The 25,123-nt window shown below is 45.6% G+C and overlaps 1 protein-coding gene across 1 annotated transcript in view; it reads right to left on the bottom strand.

The window, feature by feature from the left end:
* Positions 1–7,825: 7,825 nt before the first annotated feature.
* NFAM1 (NFAT activating protein with ITAM motif 1) overlaps positions 7,826–25,123 on the bottom strand; it is a 54,564-nt gene continuing 37,266 nt past the window's right edge. Inside the window, exons 6-8 of the mRNA XM_006120502.5 lie at positions 19,141–19,227; positions 12,233–12,325; positions 7,826–10,650 (exon numbers count right to left, since the gene is read on the bottom strand). Of these exons, the coding sequence (XP_006120564.1) occupies positions 10,594–10,650; positions 12,233–12,325; positions 19,141–19,227 (237 nt within the window). The 3' untranslated portion in view covers positions 7,826–10,593. The remainder of the gene's footprint in view (positions 10,651–12,232; positions 12,326–19,140; positions 19,228–25,123) is intronic.

Here is a 25,123-nt window from a genome sequence, read left to right as displayed (position 1 = left end):
TGAACTGTGAAGACATGCCTGGCATTTGACTGCAATGGTGTTGCATCATACATCAAGCATCTATCTGTGTCTTGCTCAAGAAGCTGAAAAATGGCAGCAGAGAAAGGAAAGTGAAGAGCATCCCAGCCAGCAGGTGTGCTGTCTGCAAGCGACTACAGGTGCTGAGACTGAGGGTGCTACTGTACCCCCTGGCTTGAATTGGTTTCCTTTATATACAGGGTTTACAGTTTGGTTCAATGACTGTCAGCACCCCCGCTATACAAATTGTTCCAGCACCTCTGCAAACAACCACCTATCATACATGTGGAAAAACCTGGTGCCCAGAGAGATTTTTCAGCCATCTTAAGTCTCATCAATGACTGTTTTCCTCCCTGGCAGATGTCACTGCCAACATTCATTCTAGGCCTGGATGAGCCCAAGATAGCTGACCTTGAGATTATGATTTTTGTGGTAGAAAAGCTATACTCAGTCATTTGTAGTGGGGTTATAGCTGCCTCTATTAAAATGAATTTCCTATTGAAATCTGATGTTTGCTTTTTGCATTTTACTCAGATACGAGTGAAACCAAACCAAAAAGTTTTACTTTCTATTTTTCATCCATGAGCACAGCGCTATTGTGTTTGGGTAATCAGGCTGGCAGAGGAGGATTTATAGCACCTTAAAACCATGGTTTCCTTTATATGTTACTTTTAAAATGTAATAAATATTTCCACACACATAAGATCTGTAAAACACCTCTCTGTCCCCCCACCTTTATTTAAGAATATAAATGTTGGAATTAAAACTACTTGACAGTGTTCCCTTTAAATGAACAGATGGTGAAAGTGGGACCGAAAAGCAGACATTTGCTTACAATTACTGTAGACATTTTCCTTGACTAATACTCTTTGCATGTTAAAGAACTGCCTCATAATCAAGGGGATTTGTGGGGAGGATGTGTGCTAGAATTCACCTTTTTCTCTCCAAACCCATGTCTGTTGTTTTGAGAATTAATTACAATATGCATATTTGAGTCTCTATTGAAATTTTGGCTCTTTTCCTCAAAGTCAGGACACTGAATCCTCCAGCAGAGGAAATCTGTATCTTTACCTACAGCTACACTGCCCACTACCTCAGCAGGTGATGATTACAAATCTCAGATGAGCAGGTTTGATTTCAATCAATATTTGAATTAGAAACCAAAAAGGAAAAGCAAAATGCTGCAAGAACTCATACTGGCAATTCAGCAAGGAAAAATACCTCTTTTAAAGGCAATAGGAGGCAGCATGGTCTAGTTATTTGAACAACAAAATGAGGCTCAGACAACTTGGGTTTTGTTTCCACTGTGCAATTTTGGGACAGGTATTTCACTGCCTTGTGACTCATAAATAACACCTACCCACCTTGGTAGAGCAGTTGGAAGGCCTTTGACAACAGGTGTTGACGCTGTAAAGTATCAAATAGTATTATTTACTGAACCAATGACCAAATACTGTTAGAGATGTCTTAGGTGCAAACTTAATTGCAAGTGCTCAGAGACCATGATGTTGAGTGTGGTTACAAAATCCTAGATACATAGATGGAATATAAAACTGAGACCCTGACCTTTGTTGGTCATTCAAATATTTATTTATTTTTGGTGTTAGCACTATTTGTTGACCATATTCTTATTTGGGCAATGGCTTTATGATTCCCTAAACATTTCAATTACCTTTGATATTCTCAGAGGGACTATTTCATGATCTAGTCTGACATCCCTCCCACATAAAAAAGGCCACCTATATTTAGCCCTACAACTTGTATTTCTTCACTCCCCATAGTACGTTTGGGTAGTGGTACAGTGCTCTGCTAAACAAGTATTATACTTCACCTTAGAGGTGGCTTCTCCATTACAAGCTCTGCCATATGGCATTTGTAATGTCTGCCTGGCACTTTGGAACCATGAAAGACACTATAGGAATGTTAGTCATTAATGGTCATCTGCATTAGTATTTCATCTCTGAAAAAGCAGCAATAAGTCATTCTCTCTCTGACAATAAATCTTCATTTGCCCTAGTCCCAGGCATGTTTTTATATCAACACCTGGGAAAGGCAGGCTATTGCTCATGGAGAATTCACAGGTTCACACCCTTCTCCGCTAGGTGGACAGCAGAGGCACAGGGTCCTTGCAGCTGCTTTTTTTTTCTGAGCACTCTCCTTTTTAGTTAGTGCATGTTAGTTCAGTGATAGGCCCCCCTCAAGAAGGGCAAATCTTGGCCAGCAAACAACCGCAGAAGACAAAGATGTTAGTAACGGGGTCTTCTGGCCATGCCCAAACAGAAGAACCACTCATACTGGAAAGGATTTTCCTTGCAGTCTGTAGAGCAGACACACAGGCCATTTTCTGTTCTTATATCCTGCCTCACACAATACTGGCTCCTAGTCTAGGACAAGACATCCCTCCTTCTCCCCTGCACTCACCAGCCATGATCTTAGGACCAAGGGATGGATCTCTTTAGACTTTCGTGCCTCACCAGTTTTGCATTTGTCTCCACTTTGTCATAATGGTGCTATCGGTAAAAAATCCCCCTTTCCCACTTACCCCACTTCCATAAGACAGACAGTGCAGTGCCAAAGTGCAGTAGGCCTGTGACTGATCATGATGTCGCCAGTATCTGATGCCTCTGAAGCTGAACTGGTCCTGTCCCACCCCACTGCCAGATTACATATACCCAGCATTGGAATAATAGTACAGTGCTGTGTATGGTGGGGGAGGGTGGCGGGATTCTTTCCTGACCCCACATTCAGTTGTTATTCTGCAGGCTGAAGCATGGAGTTTGGTCAAACTCCTATTACTGGTAATGATGTGCCAACCTCAGAAGTTGACTCAGTTTCCTGCTTACCCAAAACATAAATTTCTACAGGAGATAGTGAGGCAGGGTTTTGGGAGAGGTAAAGGGAAACAGAGGAGATGGACACAGGAAATGCACTGAGGATCAAGGGCACCATCTGGTGGCTTGAGGTGTAGCCTTTCCTAAATCCCCATTACTGAGAAGTGAAAATCTGGAAAAAGACATTAGCCGGTTAAACACAGAAAACAAAAGGGAATAAGAGTCTCAACTCTGGCTCAGATGGTCTCCAAGGAACACAGAAGGGAAAAGCAGTCCAGACCCACAGCCCTGCCTTAGCTCTTTTCAGACTGGCAGTAGGGATGGTCAGCCTGTTCAACTCACTCATTGCACAGGACTAAATGGAACAGAGACACACAGAAGGTCTCAAAGGCAATGCCATCATATATAAGCCCTTGAAAACTAAGCCTGAAGCGTAGTCACTAAACTACAGGCAGTTATTGCAGCTCATGGCAGGAAGGGGGCATTGTCTTGTCGGGGGTGAACACACAGCTTCATGCTACCCCATCTTGGGTACGTCTACACTGCAGGCTCCTTGTGCAAGAACAGCTGTTCTTGTGCAAAAACTTGCCAGGTATCTACACTGCACACGCGTTCTTGCGCAAGTAAATTTACAGTACAGTGTTGGAAAACAGGGTTTCTTCCAGAGGAATTATTCCTCTCCCCACGAGGAATAAGCCCTTTCGTGCAAGAGCTCTTCCAAAAGAAGGCAGTGTAGACAGGCAACATGATTTTCTTGCGCAAGAAACCCCTATGGCTAAAATGGCCATCAGAGCTTTCTTGGGCAAGAGAGCATCCACACTGCCATGGACACTCTAGCGCAAAAGCACATCTCTTGCGCAAAAGCACATGGCAGTGTGGACCCACTCTTGTGGAAGACCTTTTGCACAAGAATTCTTGTGCAAAATAGTTCTTGTGAAAGAAGCCTGCATTGTAGATGTAGCCCTCCTGTATTGTGTTCTGCCTGTTGATGGTATTCAAGGATGTCTTCAGCCTAGAGGACACAAAAGCATGCATCATGGGACCCAGCGATCACCGACAAGACAATACAGTTTTCCATCAATGGTCTTCAGCCGGCAAGCTTCTCAGAGCAGGTGCCTGGTACCTTGAAGGAGTGGTGCAAAGTGGTTAAAGGTGCTGAACAGTACAATCTATTTGTTTCTTATGGCTGTTTGACGCAGCACCTAGCACAGAAAAGCTTTAAGCCTGACTGAAGCAGCAAGGTGCTAGGATGAGCCAAGTGTTGAAGAATATAAGAGAGGAAAAAACCCTACACCTTTGACCATCCATTTTATCAGATATTTGTCATGACTTCTGTGTTTTTTGATTACAGATAAAAGGCAAAACACAACTCAAATTACTCTAGAGCTCGTTAAGAGACAATACAGTAAAAAGATTTGTGCACTGCAGAAAAAGAGAAAAAGCACTAAAAATATACGCAATCTCTGCATTGCCAAACTGTGCAATTTGTTGCAGAAGGTCACTGAAAGAGGTTGTAGCAGGATTTTTAAAGTGGGGCTAGATCATTTTAGCACCATTAACAATATGTATAGTTGTGCATGCTGAAACAATGTTATAGAGGTGATGCAAGTACCTGCTTCAGGACATAAGCTGATTGTTTGCTCGTGGCTCACTCATGAGAGCAGGAGAAGGACATTATTATCACTGATATGACAAGAGTTCATACAGGGCAGTTAGAAGGTGAGGAGCGCAGCACCTACTGAATCCTATACCCAATATGATGTGAAATTTCCTTAGATGCAAACAGACCTTTATTCTCAAATACTCCTGGGAACTAAAGTGCACAAGCTTGTTGTACGCTAAATGCAAATGCGTGTTAGTGCAATGACTGAGGAAAAGATCACAGCTATAACCAACAGTCCCTGACACATTTCAGAAGGGAAAGCAATCCTTTAATTTAGAACAAAAATGTGTGTGGAAAAAGCACCTCAACAAGCCAATAAAACCAGAACCCAAGAGGGTGATGGCTTCTGTTTCTTTATTTCATTTGTTTAAGCTGCTTGAGAGTTATTAAAAGCTAACTTATTTCCTCCTGTGGAATACAGGCAACTCATATTAATCCCCTGCACAGACAGGTACAAATACAAAGCCAAACAATTACTGATTTTCTAAGTCTCTACATCTCATTCATCTCATGACTGCTGTTAAAAACTCTTTAATAAACGTTTTTCCTTTGATGAAAGATCTTGCTTTACAGGTCCCCCTAGAAAATGTCTGTGTCTTAACCACGACACCCTATATACGTTCCCCTCCTTCTCTCACACTCTGATTCCATGTGAGGTCTCATTCTCTCAGTAGTGGGTGAAGCTAACAGGGTGTTTCTGGCTTGCACCTACACATTACCACCTAAGTTCTGTGTAAGCTGCATGACTGTGCAGCTTTTTTCTGCACTCCATGTAGAAGTTCAAAGCTCCTGCGCAGGCAAGGAGCTTAGCTGATTGGTGGGGCATCATTTCACTAAGCAAGCAGCTAAAGGGAACTGCTCCATGTTTGAAATGGAGTAGCTCCCAGAGCAGGTAAATGAGGGAGATAAGGAGACAATAAATGATGAGGGGAGGGAAAGAGGGAGTGATGGACTGAGGCAGAGTCAGATGGCAGGGCAGGGGAGTTTGAAGAGTCCTGTATGCAAGTGGCGAGAGAGGCAGGAACTCATCACTCTTAAGTCTCCTGGGAAAGGGGAGATAAAGGGTTGACTGCATGGGGTAGGTGGGGGAAAAAGGGGTGGGTTCTGGCATTGGTGTGAGGTATAGGTGGGTGGGGGGAGTTTGTGCTATGAGGTGTAGATAATTTGTGCTTTAGCTGGGCATTTAGTGTGTGCCAGGAGGACATTCGCATGATTACATTTCAGACAAAGTTTACATGGGTGTTAATGGCTTTAGGTAAGAAAAAAAAGGCTCCTTTAACACATTTTTTGAGTGTTGCAGATATCTGAAACTCTGATCTTAATGATTTTTAAAATCATGTGTTATTAATTAATATATGGTATATTGTATTGCATTAGAGCTGGATCTTTGCTATGTGGTAGAGTTCTGGCTCTTATGAGTCAGAAGTAGCAAGTACTAGGTGTAATGCTAGTTGCTTTGTAGGATGAAACCTTATTTGCAAGATCTTTGAAACATGCATCTGTCTAGAAACCCTGAAGCCATGTGTTAATTTTATATGTGTGTGTGTGTGTGTGTGTGTGTGTGTGTGTGTGTGTGTGTGTGTGTGTGTGTATTGGTGGTCACATCCACATACTACCTCAATATTGGTGTTGCACATAAGAAATTTCAACCCACCCAAGGATACAAACTGTTAGATGGAACACTGATCAACATTCTGGCCTCACCTTTGTGCACAATCTTCTCTCAGAGAGATTCCCATTGACTTGAGTGGGCTTTGAATCAGGCTTCAACTTCATGATCTTCCATTTTTTCTCTGGAATTTAGACTTGTGTCTTTCTTAACTAGCCAGTCTACCAGGGTATGTCTACACTACAAAATACTTTCATAGGCGCTACACATGCAAACCGCTAGATCGAACTTAATTCGAACTAGCGGAGCGCTTAATTTGAACTAGGTAAACCTCATTCTACGAGGACTAACGCCTAGTTCGAATTAAGTAGTTCGAATTAAGGGCTGTGTAGCCACTTAATTCGAACTAATGGGAGGCTAGCCCTCCCCAGCTTTCCCTGGTGGCCACTCTGGGCAAAACCAGGGAAACTCGTCTGCCCCCCTCCCGGCCCCGGAGCCCTTAAAGGGGCACGCTCTGGCTACGGTGCCCGTGCCAGGTGCAAGCCTGCCAGCACCCAGCCAACAGACCCTGCACCTGGCATGGCACGAGCCAGCCATCCGCTGCCACCCAACCCTCCGCCTCTTCTTGGGACCAGGCTGCCCGGGGCCGCAAAAGGCAGGCGCCCACCTGGTCTACTGCGGAGATCATGGACCTCACCCAGGTTTGGGGAGAGGCCTCCAACGTCCACGACCTCTGCACTAGGCACAGGAAAGTGGTCGTCTAGGGCAGGATAGCTACCAGCCTGGCCACCAAAGGCCACATGCAAACCCAGGAGCAGGTTTGCATGAAAATCAAGGTGGTCCAGTGAGACCCCGACCCTGAGCCCTGAGCTTAGAACATAAGAATGGCCGTACTGGGTCAGACCAAAGGTCCATCTAGCCCAGTAGCCTGTGTGCTGACAGCGGCCAACACTAGGTACCCTGGAGGGGATGGACCGAAGACAATGACCAAGCCATTTGTCTCGTGCCATCCATCTCCAGCCTTCCACAAACAGAGGCCAGGGACACCATTTCTACCCCCTGGCTAATACCACTCCATGGACCCAACCTCCATGACTTTATCTAACTTCTCTTTAAACTCTGTTCTAGTTCTAGCCTTCACAGCCTCCTGTGGCAAGGAGTTCCATAGGTTGACTGTTTGCTTTGTGAAGAAGAACTTTCTGTTATTAGTTTGAAGCCTGCTACCCATTCATTTCATTTGGTGTCCTCTAGTCCTTCTATTATGGGAACTAATGAAGAACTTTTCTTTATGCACCCTCTCCACACCACTTATGCTTTTATAGACCTCTATCATATCCTCCCTCAGTCTCCTCTTTTCTAAGCTGAAAAGTCCCAGTCTCTTTAGCCTCTCTTCATATGGGACCTGTTCCAAATCCCTGATCATTTTAGTTGCCCTTTTCTGAACCCTTTCCAAGGCCAAAATATCTTTTCTGGGGTGAGGAGATCACATCTGTACACAGTACTGAAGATATGGCGTATCATAGTTTGATACTTCCCCTCCTCCTTCTTCCTCTGGCTTCCCCCTTCCAGCTCCCTCCTTCCAGGTTTCTCCCTCCCCTCTCCCACCCTCTCTCTTCCCCTCTCCCACCTCCTTTTCCCAGTCTCCCCAGAGGTTAATCCCCCCCCCCAGTTTTGTTAAATAAAGAGAGTTTCTATTTTTGAACACACGTGTCCTTTATTTTGTACATCACGAAGGGGGGCTAGGGAGGGGTAAGTGGAAGGAGGTGAGGGAGGAATGGGGTACGAGCCCCCGATGGGGAGGACTGGGGTGGTTCTGCGGGCTCAAAACTCTCCTGCAGCCTCCCAATTGACACCCCCCCAGATGGCAGCCTGCGGCAAATGCAGCCGGGTTGATGGCCGAGTGCTGTGATGTGCCGAGTGTGGGCATTCAGGGCACTCCAAGCCAGGACTGCTTTGCTGTCCCTCATCGAGGTAAACAAGCAAGTGGGGAACCCTGAGAACTGTCTGTCCGGGGTGGGGGTCGGGTCCCTTTAAGCACAGCCCTCAGCTAGCCTGAGACAGCAGCTCCACGCTCTAAGTCCTAACCTGATGCCCTGCCGGCACCTGTTCCAGCCAGCCTTAACTTCGGTTCAGGGTCCACTCAATGTGGACATGCTAGTTCGAATTAGCAAAATGCTAAGTCCAACTAGTTTTTAGGTCTAGATGCACTAGTTTGAATTAGCTTAGTTCGAATTAACTAATTCAAATTAAGTTAGTTCGAATTAGTGCTGTAGTGTAGACATACCCCCACTGTGCTGCCAACCCTTGGTCTACCATCTTCTGACCACAGTACTGAATGAGAGAATTGTGCTATTTTACAGCCCCTTCTTTCAATTAAATTTTTATAATTTTTTATAACCCCAAGTATATAATATAGAGAGTTGGTCAGAGCTAAATATAGTTAGAGAAGAAAAAGCATAAAAGAAAATGATGAACAAGAGACTGAACAGAGAGAAGTTATCAGCAGTGGATTACAGAATCTTTGCAAGAAATTCCCAGTGATACATGAATTATTTAGTGATTATAAAACGCCATATTTCAAACAAAATTACAAATCCTTTTATTTTGGTAAGTTTTAACTCCTTGTCTAATTTATCAGCTCATCCTAAAGATTTTCTTGCCACATTGCACTCAATTTATATAATTTATCTTAAAATTTGGCAAGGACCTTTTTTTACTATAATTGCATCAATTTTGCAAATTCTTCAAGTCTATACCTTTCTGTTTCTAATTCATGTTTCCTGTGTCAAGGGAAACATTAAAACTTGGTGACTCTCAAATACTTATTTTAAAATTCTTTCACAATATGACCACAGGCATATTTATACATGGAAAAACAATTTAAATGGATCCTTGCCTCAATGAATTTCTAGACATTGGTAAAAGAAAAATATTTATCAATAAAGAATGTACAGATTCCACATTTGAAATCTCTTCTAATAAATGAGCAAAGCAATATGAGGATTGTTTCTCAAAAGATAGTATAGGAAGGCTGGAGGCCCTGAAAATATTTTCCATGGCTTTCTATCTTTGATATATAGCAACGTTATCTACAACTAGAGGGGGTCCTATGACATGCAGATCAGTTTTAATTTGATTTTCTTCTTTAAAAAGGTTTGTATGATTCCTCTCAGTTTATTCTACTGATTATTGTTTTGTTTTTTAAAAAATCTGAGGTACAACATCTTTGATCCATTGTTTAGATCAAGTTGCACAATATAATGCCATCAGAACTACAATGCATGTAAGTTTAGTGTTTTGGCTAGATCCATATGATGGGAAAGATAAGAGCTTGGATGGAAAATTCATGTGCAGGGTCTCCAGTCCATATATAATTAATTTGATAAACTGGTCTAGTTGCCTAAGTAATTTTTTTTATTACTACCCTAAACACCTGGCCCTACTGAAGTAAATGGCAAAACTCCTGCAAGTACTGACTTGAATTGGGTGAGAATTTCTCCCTAAGATATGATATCTACCCATGCCAGGGCTTAAAAACCCAATCACACCATGTAACAATACCTATTAAAAAGAAGGCTGTTAATGCCTCCTCTGAACACCCTTCTTGGAAGGGACATAACCTCAGGTCAGGGTTCTATACAGGACAGACTCCAGCAGGGCAGCTGCTCTTGCAAGCCCTGTCTCCCAATACTTTATCTTGAAAGGTACATCACCAGTGGGACATGTCCACAAGCCAGCAAGACTCCTGCTTCATTTTCTGCTTTCATCTTTTTTCATGCGGTCCCTCCCTATCACATGCTGTTGGTTCCATTCAAAGGAAAATACTCACCCTGCACATCTGCATCCAACAGACTGTTTTGGAGCAGCACAGGGCTGGACTGTACATCTGGCAGTGACAGCATAGGGTTACCAAAGTCACTTTGCTTCATGCCTCAGCATGTTTTAACCTGTTGTTGAGAAAGGGAACACAGGGAGGGGGTTCCTTGGCTCCCAACCAGGTCCTCAATAGACACATATTAAGTTCATATTGGCATGATGGGGAAGAGCTGAGGGTGGGATAATATGGGCTATATAGGTCAGGAGTGAGGTGCGCTGTTGAAATAGTGGCGTCCCTGTGTTGTACAACAGTGGCTATCAATCAGGACTCAACTGCATCAGAATAGCTGGAGGAGGGAAACTTGCACAGAACCTGACTACACTATCTCTAAAAGTCAGACCTATAAATAACTGAAAGCAATATTGTCTGAAGGAGCACCCATGGAGCCAGTGCCACTCTGAGATCAGAACCGAAGAATTCTGAGGTCAATAAGGGACAGATTAGAAAGAGAGTGGGAGTGGGGGAGTTAGTCAGGGCTCTGCCCTCAGTGTGCTGCGAGTCTCTGGAGAACTCAGATGGACACTAAAGAAGAAGTGAGAGGGCAAGTTCCCTCATACTCTGAGATGTGTAGTCCAAGCGCGATCAGTCTTTCCCCTTAGATATTCTCATACAGGGCATCAGAGAGCACTTCTGGAGTTTCTTGCTGAGATTTCTAAAAAAAAAAAAAAAAAAAAAGGGTAGGAATTAAAAAAAAAGAAAGAAAATTGTTCCAAAGAAGCCAAGCCAATTCTTAAGAACTATCTTGTGCAACTCACTCCACTGTCACGGTACATCTATACGGCAGGGCAAAAGTCGAATTAAGCTATGCAATTTGAGCTCCATAGCTTAATTCAGCTTTTGGCACTGTCTACAGAGCAGGAAGTCAAAGGAATAACACTCCTCCTTCCACTTCCCTCCACTGAGGCTTACAGGAGTCGGAGTAAGAAGTCCTCCAGCTCAACATTATTTTGAAATAATGGTTTGCAGTGTAGATACACTCTGTGTTATTTCAGAATAACATCAGTTATTCAGAAATAACACTGCTGTGTAGATGTACCTCAGCGGCCACTAGTGATTCACGGAATGGAATTCACTCAGTCAGCAGAATGCTGCTCCACTGGAGAAGAACATTAATAATAACCCTGTTCAAGGCATAAAAGTTGCTTCCTATTTTCCACTGTTCCAAAAAACCAAATAACCTGGGAAGAAAAAGGGGATTAATCTTGGTGATTTCAAAAGTAAAAATAAATCATTCTGGATTCCGTAAAAGAGGAATATCCTGATCTCCCCGGTTCTGTTTCTTCAGTAGCTGAATCTTTTCCACACCACTGTATCAGGCATAGACAAGGTACCCACAGACACAATGGTTGCATGTACAGCAGAGAAGCGACCTATTCATTACTAGTTGAACTGCTGGATAGTGCAGAGGTGCCGTGCTCCCATACTAGCCTTCTAGTTATGGGTGCCTGCAAGCCCTGCATCCACACATTGCTTTCCTTGAAAACACTAACACTAGGCTGTGGTAGCAACAGTGTGCACACTGGTCTAAACCAATCACTGGCATTTTATCCTCATGTTGCCTAGAAATGCCATTAGCAGGATTACTGGAAAGAGTGGTAAAAATCACTGGCAGATACTGACTACTAGCCATCCCACTGTTACTAGCATCGGTGAAACACTACCAGTGCTAGCGCTATGGAGGGTGAATCCAGGACAATCCTCAGTGTCAGTGCAGCAACAGTGGCCGGCCTTGGTCAAAGTAAGCGCTGTCCTAATCGCAGTGCAAATACTTGTGGAGTATTAATTGTAATGCCATGTCTGGGCATGTGATGCATTACAGGTGAGCTAGGGGCTGCAGTGGTAGGTAGCACATCTAGCACAGTGAAGGCAAGAGACAGTTTGGGCCAAATTTATCCACACTGTCTTTGAGGGAATTACATCACAGATTAAACCTGCCCACCATGTTTATCACAGTTTTCATTCATTCTTTTGTTCATTGCAGACAGAGGCTGGCACATAAGCAGGTGGGAGCTCCATAAAACAAACCTTCCCATTCTATTCCTAACATTGCACCTGCCAAAGAACCACCTCTCTACCCTCAGCCGCTCACATTACTGAGTCTGGACACAGGGCATCTGGTAAGGGAGATTTAAAACATTACAGCAGTGCTCAGTTCTTTACTTTCGGAATGATGCAATCAGCTGAATACAATATATGAGACTGCTTTTGATGGTGGAGAGCCAGAAGGCGCTTACCTTTTCTTTCTTCTTTTTCCTCTTCCCTGTTTTCTCGTAGTTTTCATTTCTACTGCCAACTGTGTCTGGCTGTGAGCTGATCATGTCTTGAACCTACAAGAGATATACCAACATCGCTCAGCAATAGCAGGCCATTTTGCCCTAGCGTCCACTCCAAATGCTCTAACCTCCAAATTAAATGGCTCGCACGTGGCAGTGTCAGGGTTCCAATAATACATCAAGTTGCTCCATATTTAATCTGGACCAACATGATGAATACACAACATCTCCACCCCCTGACTGAATCATTCAGATTGCCCAAAGAAAAGAGATTGGGACTAAAGAAAGGGATCTAGAGGACATAATGGACTACAAGCTAAATATGTGTCAACAGTGTGACACTGTTACAAAAAAAAAAAGCCAACATGATTCTGGGATGCATTAACAGGAGTGTTGTGAGCAAGACATGGGAAGTCATTCTTCCGCTCTACTCTGCGCTGATTAGACCTCAGTTGGAATACTGTATCCAGTTCTGGGCACCACATTTCAAGAAAGATGTAGAGAAATTGGAGAAGGTCCTGAGAAGAGCAACAAAAAATATTAAAGTTCTAAAAAACCTGAGCTATGAGGGAAGGCTGAAAGAATTGGGCTTGTTTCGTTTGGAAAACAGAAGACTGAGAGGTGACATGATAGCAGTTTTCAGGTATCTAAGAGGATGTTACAAGGAGGAGAGGGAAAATTGTTCTCCTTGGCCTCTGATGATAGAACAAGATGCAATGGGCTTAAACTGCAGCAAGGGAGGTTTAGGTTGGACATAAGGAAAAACTTCCTAACTGTCAGGGTGGTTAAACACTGGAATAAATTGCCTAGGGAGGTTGTGGAATCTCCACCTCTGGAGATATTTAAGAGCAGGTTAGACAGACATCTATCAGGGATGATCTAGATGGTGCTTGGTCCTGCCATGACGGCAAGGGACTGGACTTGATAACCTCTAGAGGTCCCTTCCAGTTCTAGTGTTCTATGATTCTATGAAAATCTACAGAAGAATGAATGGGATAAAAGGTAAATTGCAACCTCCTGTGCTTCCTGACTTAAAACACAAGAATAAGAGTTCATCAATGAAATTGAAAGGTGGCAAACACTTTCCGTAAATTAGTGTATATAACCCGCACTAGTGTATAATCCGCACCCGTGCATAACCCACGTTTTTTCCTGAATGTGTAAAAAAAGTCTTAGATAACCTGTGCACGTGTATAGCCCCTGGGTTATATATGCTACTTTAAGGTACCTGGTAATTGCACATACCAGTTGCAGCCTCCGGGATGGGGGAACGGAGAGCACAGCACAGGCAAGCTGGCCGACTTGAAGGAAGGGAGCCGCACTCGCACCCAGGTTTCGCGCAGCCACAGCCAGGCGCAACCCACCCTCCTCCAGGAGGGGGGAACGAAGAGCGCAGCGCAGGCAAGTAAAAATAAACTTGTATACCCCGCAGACATGTATACCCTGCGTGGGAGGGGGTGGGGGTTGTGGGGTTTGTAAAACATTGTTTAACCTGCGGGTTATATGCGCTAAAACACAGTAAGTGATAAAAGGAAATACTTTTTTACACAGAGCACAATTGGTCTGTGGATCTCACTGTCCCAAGATATTACTGAGGCTAAGAGGGCTGGTGTGTAAATTTCTGAGGTTACTGGATGGGGCTCACGCCAGTTCTTTGTTGGATGGGCAGAGAGGAATCCTCAGAGATTGAACCTGGCCCTGGCTGCTGGCAGAAGGGTTACAATAGTAAATAGATTTTTAACATAAACAAGAGTTTGCAAAGGATAGGACTACTTGTTTGAGGCATATGCCAACCACTAACTATTTGGGGAGAGGAGGAAATGAACTCATTGCTGCCTATTGCAGGGTTTCTCCCTCTGAAGCTGCTGCTGCTGCTTGTTGAAGACAAGATATTGGACTAGATGAATCACTGGACTGATCTAATATGGCAACTACTATTATGCCATGTTGCAAAGTCAATATGCAGTTGGAGGTCACACTCAGGCATTATCTACATTAGTGTCCACCATCAATCTAATCTATGTGACCTCAGCTACACAAGAAGCGTAGCTGAAGTCAACATACTTACTACAGCATCTTGTGTGCGGTAAGGTTGGCAGGGGTTGCTCTCCTGTTGACACAGGTTATGCCTCTCATCCTGGTGGAGTATCAGCATCAACGGGACAGCGCTTTTAGAGATCATTTATCACATCTGAGCAGATGCGATAAAGCGATGGCCAGCGGATCGATCACTGCAGCGTCGATCCCTGGCGTAGTGGAGACGAGCTCTAATGTGCCAGCAGTGGATTTAACCCAAAGGCACTGTCCATGTTACAGTTTTCAACTGACCAAAAAGGTTCAGACCCAAAATGTTTAGTAAGACAAGAGAATATGAATATAAATACTTCAGCTACAAAAAATAATTTCAATAATATTAAGAGTTTTGGGGCGAGGGATTATTTTTACAACTAAAAACTTTCCTCGTATCCTTGCAGCCCAAACACAGCAGTGCCAAGATTAAGAACTGGGGTGAAGGTGTGTGTGGTTAAGGCATCTGAAATGCCCAGCACATTCTAGATGCAAAGTTCCAGAGAGTCCGGCAGTGGAAAACAATTGGTGTTAACTGGATTCCGAAGATAAAAACAGAGCAGGCTGGAAGTAGTTTGTAAACAGAGGCCCTTTCACTCTGCTAACCTGATTTATTTTCATTGTTCCTTTCTGCCCCTGTTTATTGCTGTATTATTGTAGTTAATATGAGACATTATTTACTTATTGGATCCTGGACACACAATATGCAAAAGAATAAAAAAGTAAACACAGCTAGAAATGAGGCAAAAGTACTCACCAAACCTTGTTTCAAGACTTCACACAGAATGCAAAAGGTAATTGCAATGGGGTGGACCACCCTCACATTGGAGAGAAAAGGGGCTGCAGGAACAACTCAGGACCCACAAACTCCCTTCTCAGCAGGCCTGCAGGGCATACTTTAATTGGAGGAGGGACAGCAAGCCATGACACATGCCAAGGAGGGACAAGATGCAAGAAGGGCATCAACTGGACCATACATAGCAGATGCCTTCCCTTTGGTGCCCAAGAATGCCCTAAGTCAGAATCTAGTGAAGTAGGAGAGTCTGGGTTCCTGTACCCCTAACCACTAGGCAAGTGGGCCACCAGAGACTAACTGCCAAGCAGGGGCTCCACCTTCCTCACAATAATAAACAACAACAAATGGGAAATGTCATTGAATCCAAAGTATTTGCAGTAGCACAAATAAGAACCTAAGCCCACTCCAAAAAAATCAACAATAACCACCCAACCCACACAGTACAGGGAAACCTGCACAGGAGTGCACCAAAGGAAGTCTCTCTCTCCCTTTGAGATTGCTCCAGAATGTCTCCTACCATAGAGATAGGGTCAGATTGACTCTCCCATGGGCCCAGGGCTATTAGATTTTGGGGCTCCTGTATACAAGTATTTTTCCTATTTTAAAACAAAATTATCACAATTATGCCATCAAGGTTATTAACTCCTGCTAAACTTGCCTTTTAATGAACATAAAGCCATTCTGTGGTTACATTTCAGTCTTAAAACACGTAGAATATAGTTAATTCAGAATAGCCCACTTCTTACCTTAGAACAGCTATTATATTAGTGTCTTTCTGGGTGGGAGGTTGGGTGCAGGAGGGGGCTCCAGGCTGGTGCAGAGTGCTGGGGTGCAGGAGGGGAGAAGAGGGTGGGCTCTGAGGGGGAGTTTGGTGCAGGAGGGAATCCTGACCTGTGGCAGGGGGTTGGAGTGCACAAGGGGGTGCAAGGTGTAAGCACCTCCTGGCTGGAGTCATCACAGGCAGCTCCCAACAGGCTGCCTGCATGCTGTGGCCCCACACTGCTCGCAGAAGTGGCTAGCTGCTGGCAACATCTCTGTGTGCCCCTAGGGAGAGGGGGACAGCATGTCTCCCTGTGCTGCCCACTTCTGCCGGGCCTGCTCCAGCAGTTTCCATTGGCTGGCTCCCGGTCAAGAGGAGCTGTGGGTAGAAGCAGTGCATGGAGCCAACTCCCACCCCGCCAGGCATCCCAGAGACATGCTAGCAGCTGGCTGCTTCTGGAGCAGCATGGGGCCACAGCATGCAGGCTGCCTGCCCGAGACCCATGGCACCACTGGTCTTTTAGCAGTGCTGAGATCACAATTGACTGGCAGAGGATCCAGAATCGATCAGTTTATTATGATCAATGGGTTGGTGACCACTGATATAATTATGGATTTATTGTTATGGGAGCACTCCCCTGGTACCCTGCACTGCCCCTAAAGCCCCTGCATGAATCCAATCCTGCATACAGGGCACAATTCTGCTCCACTTTTATTAAACCACCTATAAAAAGGGAAATAAGAACAAACCAGGAAATTACAGCCCAGTCAGTTTAAATTCTGTGCCAGGAAAGATAATGGAGCAAATAATTATAGAATCAGTTTGCAAACATCTAGAAGATAATAAGGTGATAGGAAATAGCATGGATTTGTCAAGAACAAATCAGGTCAAGCCAATCTGATAGCTTTCTTTGACAGGGTAACAAGCCGTGTGGATGGGGGCGGGGGAAGCACTAGACTTTAGTAAGGCTTTTGATACAGTCTCACATGACCTACTCATTAACAAACTAGGAAAAAACAACTTAAATGGAGCTACTAAAAGGTGGGTGCATAACTGGCTGGATAACCATCCCCAGAGAGTAGTAATCAGTGTTTCACAGTTATACTGGAAGGGCAAAACGAGTGGGGTTCCACAGGGGTCGGTTCTGGGTCCAGTTTGGTTCAATATTTTCATCAGTCATTTAGATAATGGGATAGCGAGTACACTTATAAAGTTTGTGGATGATACCAAATGAAAGGGGCTTCAAGAAGATAGGGTCATAATTCAAAATTGTCTGGAAAACTGGAGAAATGGTCTGAGATAAATAGGATAAAATTCAATAAGGACAAATGCAAAGTACTCCATGCAGGAAGGAACATACAGAATGGGAACTGGCTGTCCAGGAAGAAGTACTGTGGAAAGGTATGTAGGGGTCATAATGGACCGCAAGCTAAATATGAGTCAGTGTGACACTGTTAAAAGATCCTGGAATGATTTTTTTATCAGGAATATGTAAGCTAGACACAAGAAGTCATTCTTCTGCTCTACTCCATGCTGATTGGGCCTCAGTTGGAATATTGCATCCAGTTCTGGGAGCCACATTTCAGAAAAGATGAAGACAATTTAAAAAAAAAAAAAGTCCAAAGAAGAGCAACAAAAATGATTAAAGGTCTAGAAAAGAACTAGGTTTGTTTAGTTTAGAAAAGAAGAGACTGAGGGGGGACATAATTTTCAAGTACCTAAAAAATTGTTATAAGGAGGGAGAAAAATTGTTCTCTTTGCCTCTGATGATAGGACAAGAAGCAAAGGGCTTAACTTGCAATAAGGGAGGTTTAGGTTGGATATTAGGAAAAACTTCAAACTGTCAGAGTAGTTAAGCACTGGAATAAATTGCCTAGGAAGATTGTGGAATCATCATCATTGGAGATTTTTAAGGGTAGATTAGATGCACACCTGTCAGGGATGATCTAGATCAGGGGTGGGCAATAATTTTCACATGGATAATTCATTCACTTAATGAATTTTGGTATGTGGTCACAAGCCTGTTCCACCCCTGAAAGGGATGGGTTCTGGAGAGGAAGGGGCAGGATTGGGGACTAGCCTCCTGGGGCCAGAGGCTTTGAATTACAAACACAGCAACGGGCTTGTGGTGCTGCCACTACTGCATTGCCTGGCAGCTGCCCATGGTTGCTGCGGCTATTTAAAGAGCTCGTGGCTCTGGCCCCGGCCCCTCCTGGGCTGGAAACCACAACCAGAAGCCATTTAAACAGGATCCTGCTGGCTGAGGCACCCCTGGAAATTTGGTTGCACGGGCAGAAGAATATAAATAGAGAGTGGATAGATGCTGTCTGGACCAAAGTGTTAGGCGGGCCGGATCCAGCCCCCAGGCCGCATCTTGCTCAGCCCTGGTCTAGATATGGCAGGACCCTGAACTTGATGACCTCTCAACATCCCTTCCAGTCCAATGATTCTGTTAAGCAACTGAGCTCTTGAACAATTGCTCAAGAAGCATTTCACTCACTGTGGTTTTCATTTTAGCAGTAAAGGGGAAACAAATTATATGGGGCTCAGAACACACTGAGCCCAGTTTCCAGGGCTAGCTGACCCACTCTCGTTATAAGACCAGAAATGTGGCTGCACAGTCCCTTTCCTGGATCCCCTTGGCTGCCAGGGTTTGCATCAACCCTGGAAGAATTTAGAGCGGTATCAGAGCTGCTTTACACTTTTGGCCCACGGTAATGGCCCTCGGGGGGCTGTTGCATCAGTTGGGGATGGCTGGAGTATCTCAGCCAAGCTCCTATGCAGGGATTTCTCCATGCTGGATGAATCGTCAGCTGTCTGATCTTGGCACTGCCTGAACAGTCCAAAAGGGCCATATGGGAAGCCCGGACCAGTCCATATTCCACAAAGGTCTGGTCTCCTCTGCATACAGGGAGGTTTCCCCTGCTAGAAATGATCTCAGATCTCCCACCATTCCTCAGAGCAAATCTGACAACACAGCACCTATATCAACCAGGCCTCCCTAAATGAATAATGTTTGATAAAATGATGGTTTAACCAGAGAGAAGCGAGACTGGAAATGCATCATCCCAGACTAGGAGCGGGAGGAACTCAGCCTTTCCTCTTCTGGGTGGGAGGAGTGGAAGCAGCGGTTAGATTTACAGCCTTTGTAAAGCACTGCAGCTCTGTGGCAGTTTCTATGCCATGCCCAATTTCAAAGGGAACCCCCAGCAGGGCAGGGTCAGGATTACTTGCGAGGAGACTTACCTTAGCAGTGGGATTCTTCTCAAGCGACAGGCTCTTTGTGTCATTCTCAAGGACAGAATAGACCTCAGCTTGATGGGATTCTAGGCACTAGAGAGGGGAGAGAAGAGGTTTGTGTCACATCATATAGTGCATAGTGCAGTGCATATAGGTTAAAACAGGGCTACTCCACTTTGGAAGCCCCAGGGGCCACGATGATACTCACAGCACATGCCGAGGGCCACAACTTAAGTGTGGTTGCATGTACATGCACATATATATGCAAATAGCTTCTTTCATACTGATGGGCATGAATATAAAGATTAAGGCAAGACTACATAACATGCAGGCTCCATTCAAGTCATTTCTGCTGATATTAATAAAATGCAATATTTACCCAATTTCTACCCATATGACAGCACTTTTCATGAGTAATGACAATCCAGGAATTTAACTACTAAAATGCATATCAACAGGAGGCCATTATATTGACTTGTCATTGTGTTCCCAGTGGAGGCCATGTTCAAAAAATCCCACCCACGGCCACGTGTTGAGCCCCACGTCAATACAAACCGCACCGCAGGCCGCAAACAAACAGGCCGTGGGCCGAATGCAGCCTGTGGGCCACGTATTAAATAGCCCTGGGTTAAAACATGCACAGTTGTCTGTTCTGGTCAGGGAGTCCCCAACATCCTAAATTTAAGTTCTGACGAGCTTATACCCTGTGTCTGCAAGAGATCCTAAAGTCTGCAAAAAGCCTGTTCTAAATCTGGTTGAGATGAAATTGCTTCCTCCCCATCAGGGCAGCCCCATCCTTGTCAGGATTTTGCATCACGGAAAAAAAAATTTTCTCCCTAGCATATAAATGTAAGAAAGCAGGACCCCTCCCTTCTGCCTCTCACTACCCCAAATTCTTCACATAATGCAGAACAAGACCCTCCAGTATGGGGGACTTTCACTGCCTAGTTGTAAGGGGACTGTTACCCCTTACTAAAACTCTGTGGGAGTTTTTTGGTTTACCAGCTTCAGAAGGGGAAGGGTTCATGAGACTGACAGACCCCAGAGACAATGGAAAGCAGTCAACACTCCAGCTCAGCCTGACTGGCAGGTTGTAAGTGGGGATTGTTCTGGCTCTCTCTCTGAGCAAACAGGGAGCTGAAAGAGCAGAGCGAGCTGTGTGCAGGAGAGGTCCTGCAAAGACAGAGAGCTGAGAGAGGAGTACAAGAAGAAGTCCTGCAGTGACAGAACCAGACACAGACAGGCCAAGCAGTGCAGACCCTGTGTTGAGCAGCAGACTGGCAGTGCTCAGAAAGCCAAAAGGAACAGAGAAGCAACACAAGAAGCTGGAACTGGCCAAGCAGCACAGCCTGCAGCTGGATGTGGTGAGCTACTGGGACCTGCAAAGTGTGGGGAAAGGCTCTGGACTGGGAGAGGGGTCTGGCCACTTAGAGACTGAGGCTGTGTGGTCACTGCCAGTGCAAGCATGTCCAGCCTGCAGCCCCTTGCAGCACATCCAGGGCTTCTAAGGAAGAGACTGTGAACTGTCCTTACACTCTGCAGACTGCTGTGTTGATGTCCCTGTGCTACAGAGCAGGGCTGTGTGTTCTCATTTAACCATTCTCATTGTTTCTTATTCTATTCTCTTTAATCAGTTGTTGTTTAATAAATTGTATTTGCTTTGAACCTTATGAAGTGATCACTGGGCCAAGAAGGCCTGCAGTGTAAAGAGAGCACCTCGGAGTGGGGACACCCTAACTCCTGCCCCTAGTGACTACAAGGTCAGGGATTAAGCCCCAGGAAACCTGGGCCCAGCCTTGTTGGGGTTTCAAGGGCTCTGCTACTCAGGAGAGTGGAGGGGGAGCCCTCAGGATCAGGGAGCCGTGGGGTAAAGGAAGTGGGAGCGGGGACTCAGATCCTTTCGCTGGTTCATTTCACCGGGGTGTATAGAAGCCAGGAAAGTTCCCCACAAGAGCGGGACCATTCCCCCGCTTACATAATTGGCGTCACGAACAGGATCCCATTCAAAGGGTCCATCCCATTGGTTTATTTGTTGAGTTCTGGTAGCACCAGCCAGGCCTGGTCGAGAGCACTACCATGGCTGGAATTGAAGAACTACAGACCCAGGTTGCTGAACTTCAGCGCAGATTATCAGACCAAAGTGAGGCATTACAGCAAGCTAGAGCGGAGCATAGAGAAGCCTTATCACTTGCCAAGGCAGTTATAGACCAACAGGCAGCAGAAGCTAAGAAACCCCCTACTATTTATGTCCCACGGGAGCGGAAGGTTGCAGAGTTTGGTGGCTTCCCAACTAGGCCAGGAGACATTACGGTAGAGGAGTGGGTGAAGTCTGTGAAGGCAGCTCTGCATGTGCTAAGAATACCTGAAGAAGATCATGTGGATTTCATAGAAGAGCACCTCAAGGGCCAGGCCAAGGCCACAGTAAAGTTTATGGCAATGGCAGACAAGAAAGATGTGAAAAAGGTATTTGAACTCCTCCTAGAAGTGTATGGAGACAAGGTACCTATTGGAATCCGGCTAAAGGAGTTCTTTGAGCGAAAGCAGGAGCCTGGTGAAACTATCCGGGCATATGCCTATGAACTCCAGGAGAGAATGAGCAAAGTGGAGCGGCGAGACCCTCAACGAGTTTCAGATGCAGATATGGCGCTGAAAGAACAGATGGTGTTTGGGCTCCGGGATGACTCCCTCCGCCGTGAAATGAAGAGAAGGTTGAAGGAAGAGCCTGGGAAGAAGTTCCCTGAACTCATGCAGGCTGCCATTATGTGGTCAGAAGAAGAGGAGGCTCCTTTGGAAGAGACCGCCAAGCCTAACTCCCGAACACGGAGTGGGGGCCTAGTCAGTGCAACTACTGGGGAAAAGGCCCTGCCCCAAACACAGTTAACGTTGGAAAGTTTAAGTGAAGCTATCCAAAAACTGGCAATCCAGCAGGGGGAGATGCTGAAAGTAATGACTGAGGTGGTGAAAGAAAAATCCACCTCCTCCACTACTTGGCCAAAATACCCCAGGACCCCAGGGTCCCGAAGACCCCCACTAAAGGATGAGCTGGGAAGGTACATTTGTTACACTTGTGAAAGACCAGGGCATACTAGTCGAGATTGTCCACTGAAGAGGGGACTGGAATCCCGAGCGTCTGGAATCCAAGAGACACCAAGATCGAGTAGCACATCAGGGGAAGGCCAAGCGGGGACAGAAGGGTTCCTACGGCTGTCCCTCGGAAAAGGGCAGCATGCCAGCAGTAAGGAAAAGGACCCCGATGATGCTAGTGCATTTGATGACTTCTGTGGTCGAGCTTTTGGGGACTGCTTGACAGTGATGGTAAAAGAGGTATCACAAAACCTGGTAGAAGGTGAGGATGCAATAATCTCAGGGTATTCGTGGGAAGAGATTCGCACCCTGCAAAAAGAAGGGGACCTTGGGCCAGTCTTAGAGGCAGTCATGAAGCGGATGAGGCCAGACCGGAGCTTTGGGGACAAATACCCTCAGGCTAAGAAGCTGACCAGACAGTGGGAGCGACTTAGGTTGCACCGTGGAGTGCTGTTCCGTGTAATCTGTCATCCTCGTGATGGCGAAGAAGTGTGGCAGTTAGTGGTGCCAGTGTCACTTCGCCGACAAGTTTATGAAGCCAGGCATGACCATGGAGGGCATTTTGGAGACAGAAGCACTCTTGAGGTGATGAGGAAGAACTATTACTGGCCTACAATGGCTAGTGATGTAACAGCATGGATCCGTCAGTGTAAGCGGTGTGCCCTAGCCAAGGATGTGTTTCCGCCCACTCGGGCCCCTTTGACCTGCACTAATGTGACTGCCCCAATGGAGGTCTTAGCAATGGACTACACTCGGCTAGAGAGATCTTCAGAGGGGTTTGAGAACGTACTGGTTCTCACAGATATGTTTACCCGATTCACTGTTGCAGTTCCAACTAGAAACCAGACAGCGCAGACAACGGCTGAAGCCCTCCTAAAACACTGGTTTATGTATTATGGTTGTCCAGCACGGTTACACTCAGACCAGGGGAGGAATTTCGAGTCAGGGGTGATATCAGCATTGTGTAAACTGTATGGCATAGCCAAAAGCCGAACAACACCCTATCACCCACAAGGAAATGCTCAGTGTGAGAGGTTTAACCGGACAATGCATGACATGCTCAGAACACTCCCACCGGAAAAGAAACGAGCCTGGCAGGAGCATCTCCCTGAGCTGGTGATGGCCTATAATAGTCACATCCATTCGTCGACAGGGTATTCTCCTTTTTATCTCATGTTTTCTAGAGATCCCAGGTTGCCATTGGATATTCTGGACAGAGAGGGCCCTGAGGAAGATGATGTGACCAATCTGGATGACTGGGTCAAAAGTCACCATGACAGGCTGAAGAGAGCCTGTGAAGTTGCTCTCAGTACGTCTAAACAGGCAGCCCAAAGCAGGAAGAGGACTTATGATCGCAAGTCCAGGGGGGCTCTCATCAGGCCTGGTGATCGTGTACTAGTTCGTAATCATAGACACCGGGGGCGTAATAAAATACAGGACAAATGGGAGTCGAGTCCTCACATTGTAGTTGCTCATAACAATCCTGACCTACCAGTTTACACCATTCGACCTGAACGCGGAGGTCAGGAAAGAACAGTTCATAGAGACCAGCTAAAACATTGCACCTTTAGTTCAGTCAGGAATCCTAGGAGGCGTAGATCGGGACGGCCTGAAGAGACTGAAAGGAGTTGGGGAATGGTTCTAGTCCCACAAACTGAATACCAAAGGGAACAGAGGGTAGCAACCCCAGTCCATAACGAGGATGACCAGATCCCTCAGGCTGACCCAGTATTACCCGAAGACAGGGAAATAGAAAATATGGGTAATGAACCACCTGTTGTAAGAAGGTCCCAGAGAACTAATAAGGGTGTATTGCCTGTTAAACTTAGAGATGATTATGTTATTGGTCCTATGTAATGGCTTAATGAGTGTCCGCATGTCCAGTAGAAATAAGATGTTAAGTATGTGAAATGTTTTTGTTAATTGTTAATGTTTTTTATATGGTGTGAATTTTGTGGCTGTGGTAGAATTCTAGCAAGGGGGAATGTAAGGGGACTGTTACCCCTTACTAAAACTCTGTGGGAGTTTTTTGGTTTACCAGCTTCAGAAGGGGAAGGGTTCATGAGACTGACAGACCCCAGAGACAATGGAAAGCAGTCAACACTCCAGCTCAGCCTGACTGGCAGGTTGTAAGTGGGGATTGTTCTGGCTCTCTCTCTGAGCAAACAGGGAGCTGAAAGAGCAGAGCGAGCTGTGTGCAGGAGAGGTCCTGCAAAGACAGAGAGCTGAGAGAGGAGTACAAGAAGAAGTCCTGCAGTGACAGAACCAGACACAGACAGGCCAAGCAGTGCAGACCCTGTGTTGAGCAGCAGACTGGCAGTGCTCAGAAAGCCAAAAGGAACAGAGAAGCAACACAAGAAGCTGGAACTGGCCAAGCAGCACAGCCTGCAGCTGGATGTGGTGAGCTACTGGGACCTGCAAAGTGTGGGGAAAGGCTCTGGACTGGGAGAGGGGTCTGGCCACTTAGAGACTGAGGCTGTGTGGTCACTGCCAGTGCAAGCATGTCCAGCCTGCAGCCCCTTGCAGCACATCCAGGGCTTCTAAGGAAGAGACTGTGAACTGTCCTTACACTCTGCAGACTGCTGTGTTGATGTCCCTGTGCTACAGAGCAGGGCTGTGTGTTCTCATTTAACCATTCTCATTGTTTCTTATTCTATTCTCTTTAATCAGTTGTTGTTTAATAAATTGTATTTGCTTTGAACCTTATGAAGTGATCACTGGGCCAAGAAGGCCTGCAGTGTAAAGAGAGCACCTCGGAGTGGGGACACCCTAACTCCTGCCCCTAGTGACTACAAGGTCAGGGATTAAGCCCCAGGAAACCTGGGCCCAGCCTTGTTGGGGTTTCAAGGGCTCTGCTACTCAGGAGAGTGGAGGGGGAGCCCTCAGGATCAGGGAGCCGTGGGGT

Source organism: Pelodiscus sinensis, chromosome 1, assembly GCF_052426305.1.
Source record: "Pelodiscus sinensis isolate ZL-2025 chromosome 1, ASM5242630v1, whole genome shotgun sequence".
Taxonomy (NCBI): domain Eukaryota; kingdom Metazoa; phylum Chordata; order Testudines; family Trionychidae; genus Pelodiscus; species Pelodiscus sinensis.
This window is presented reverse-complemented; position numbering and strand designations above follow the sequence as displayed.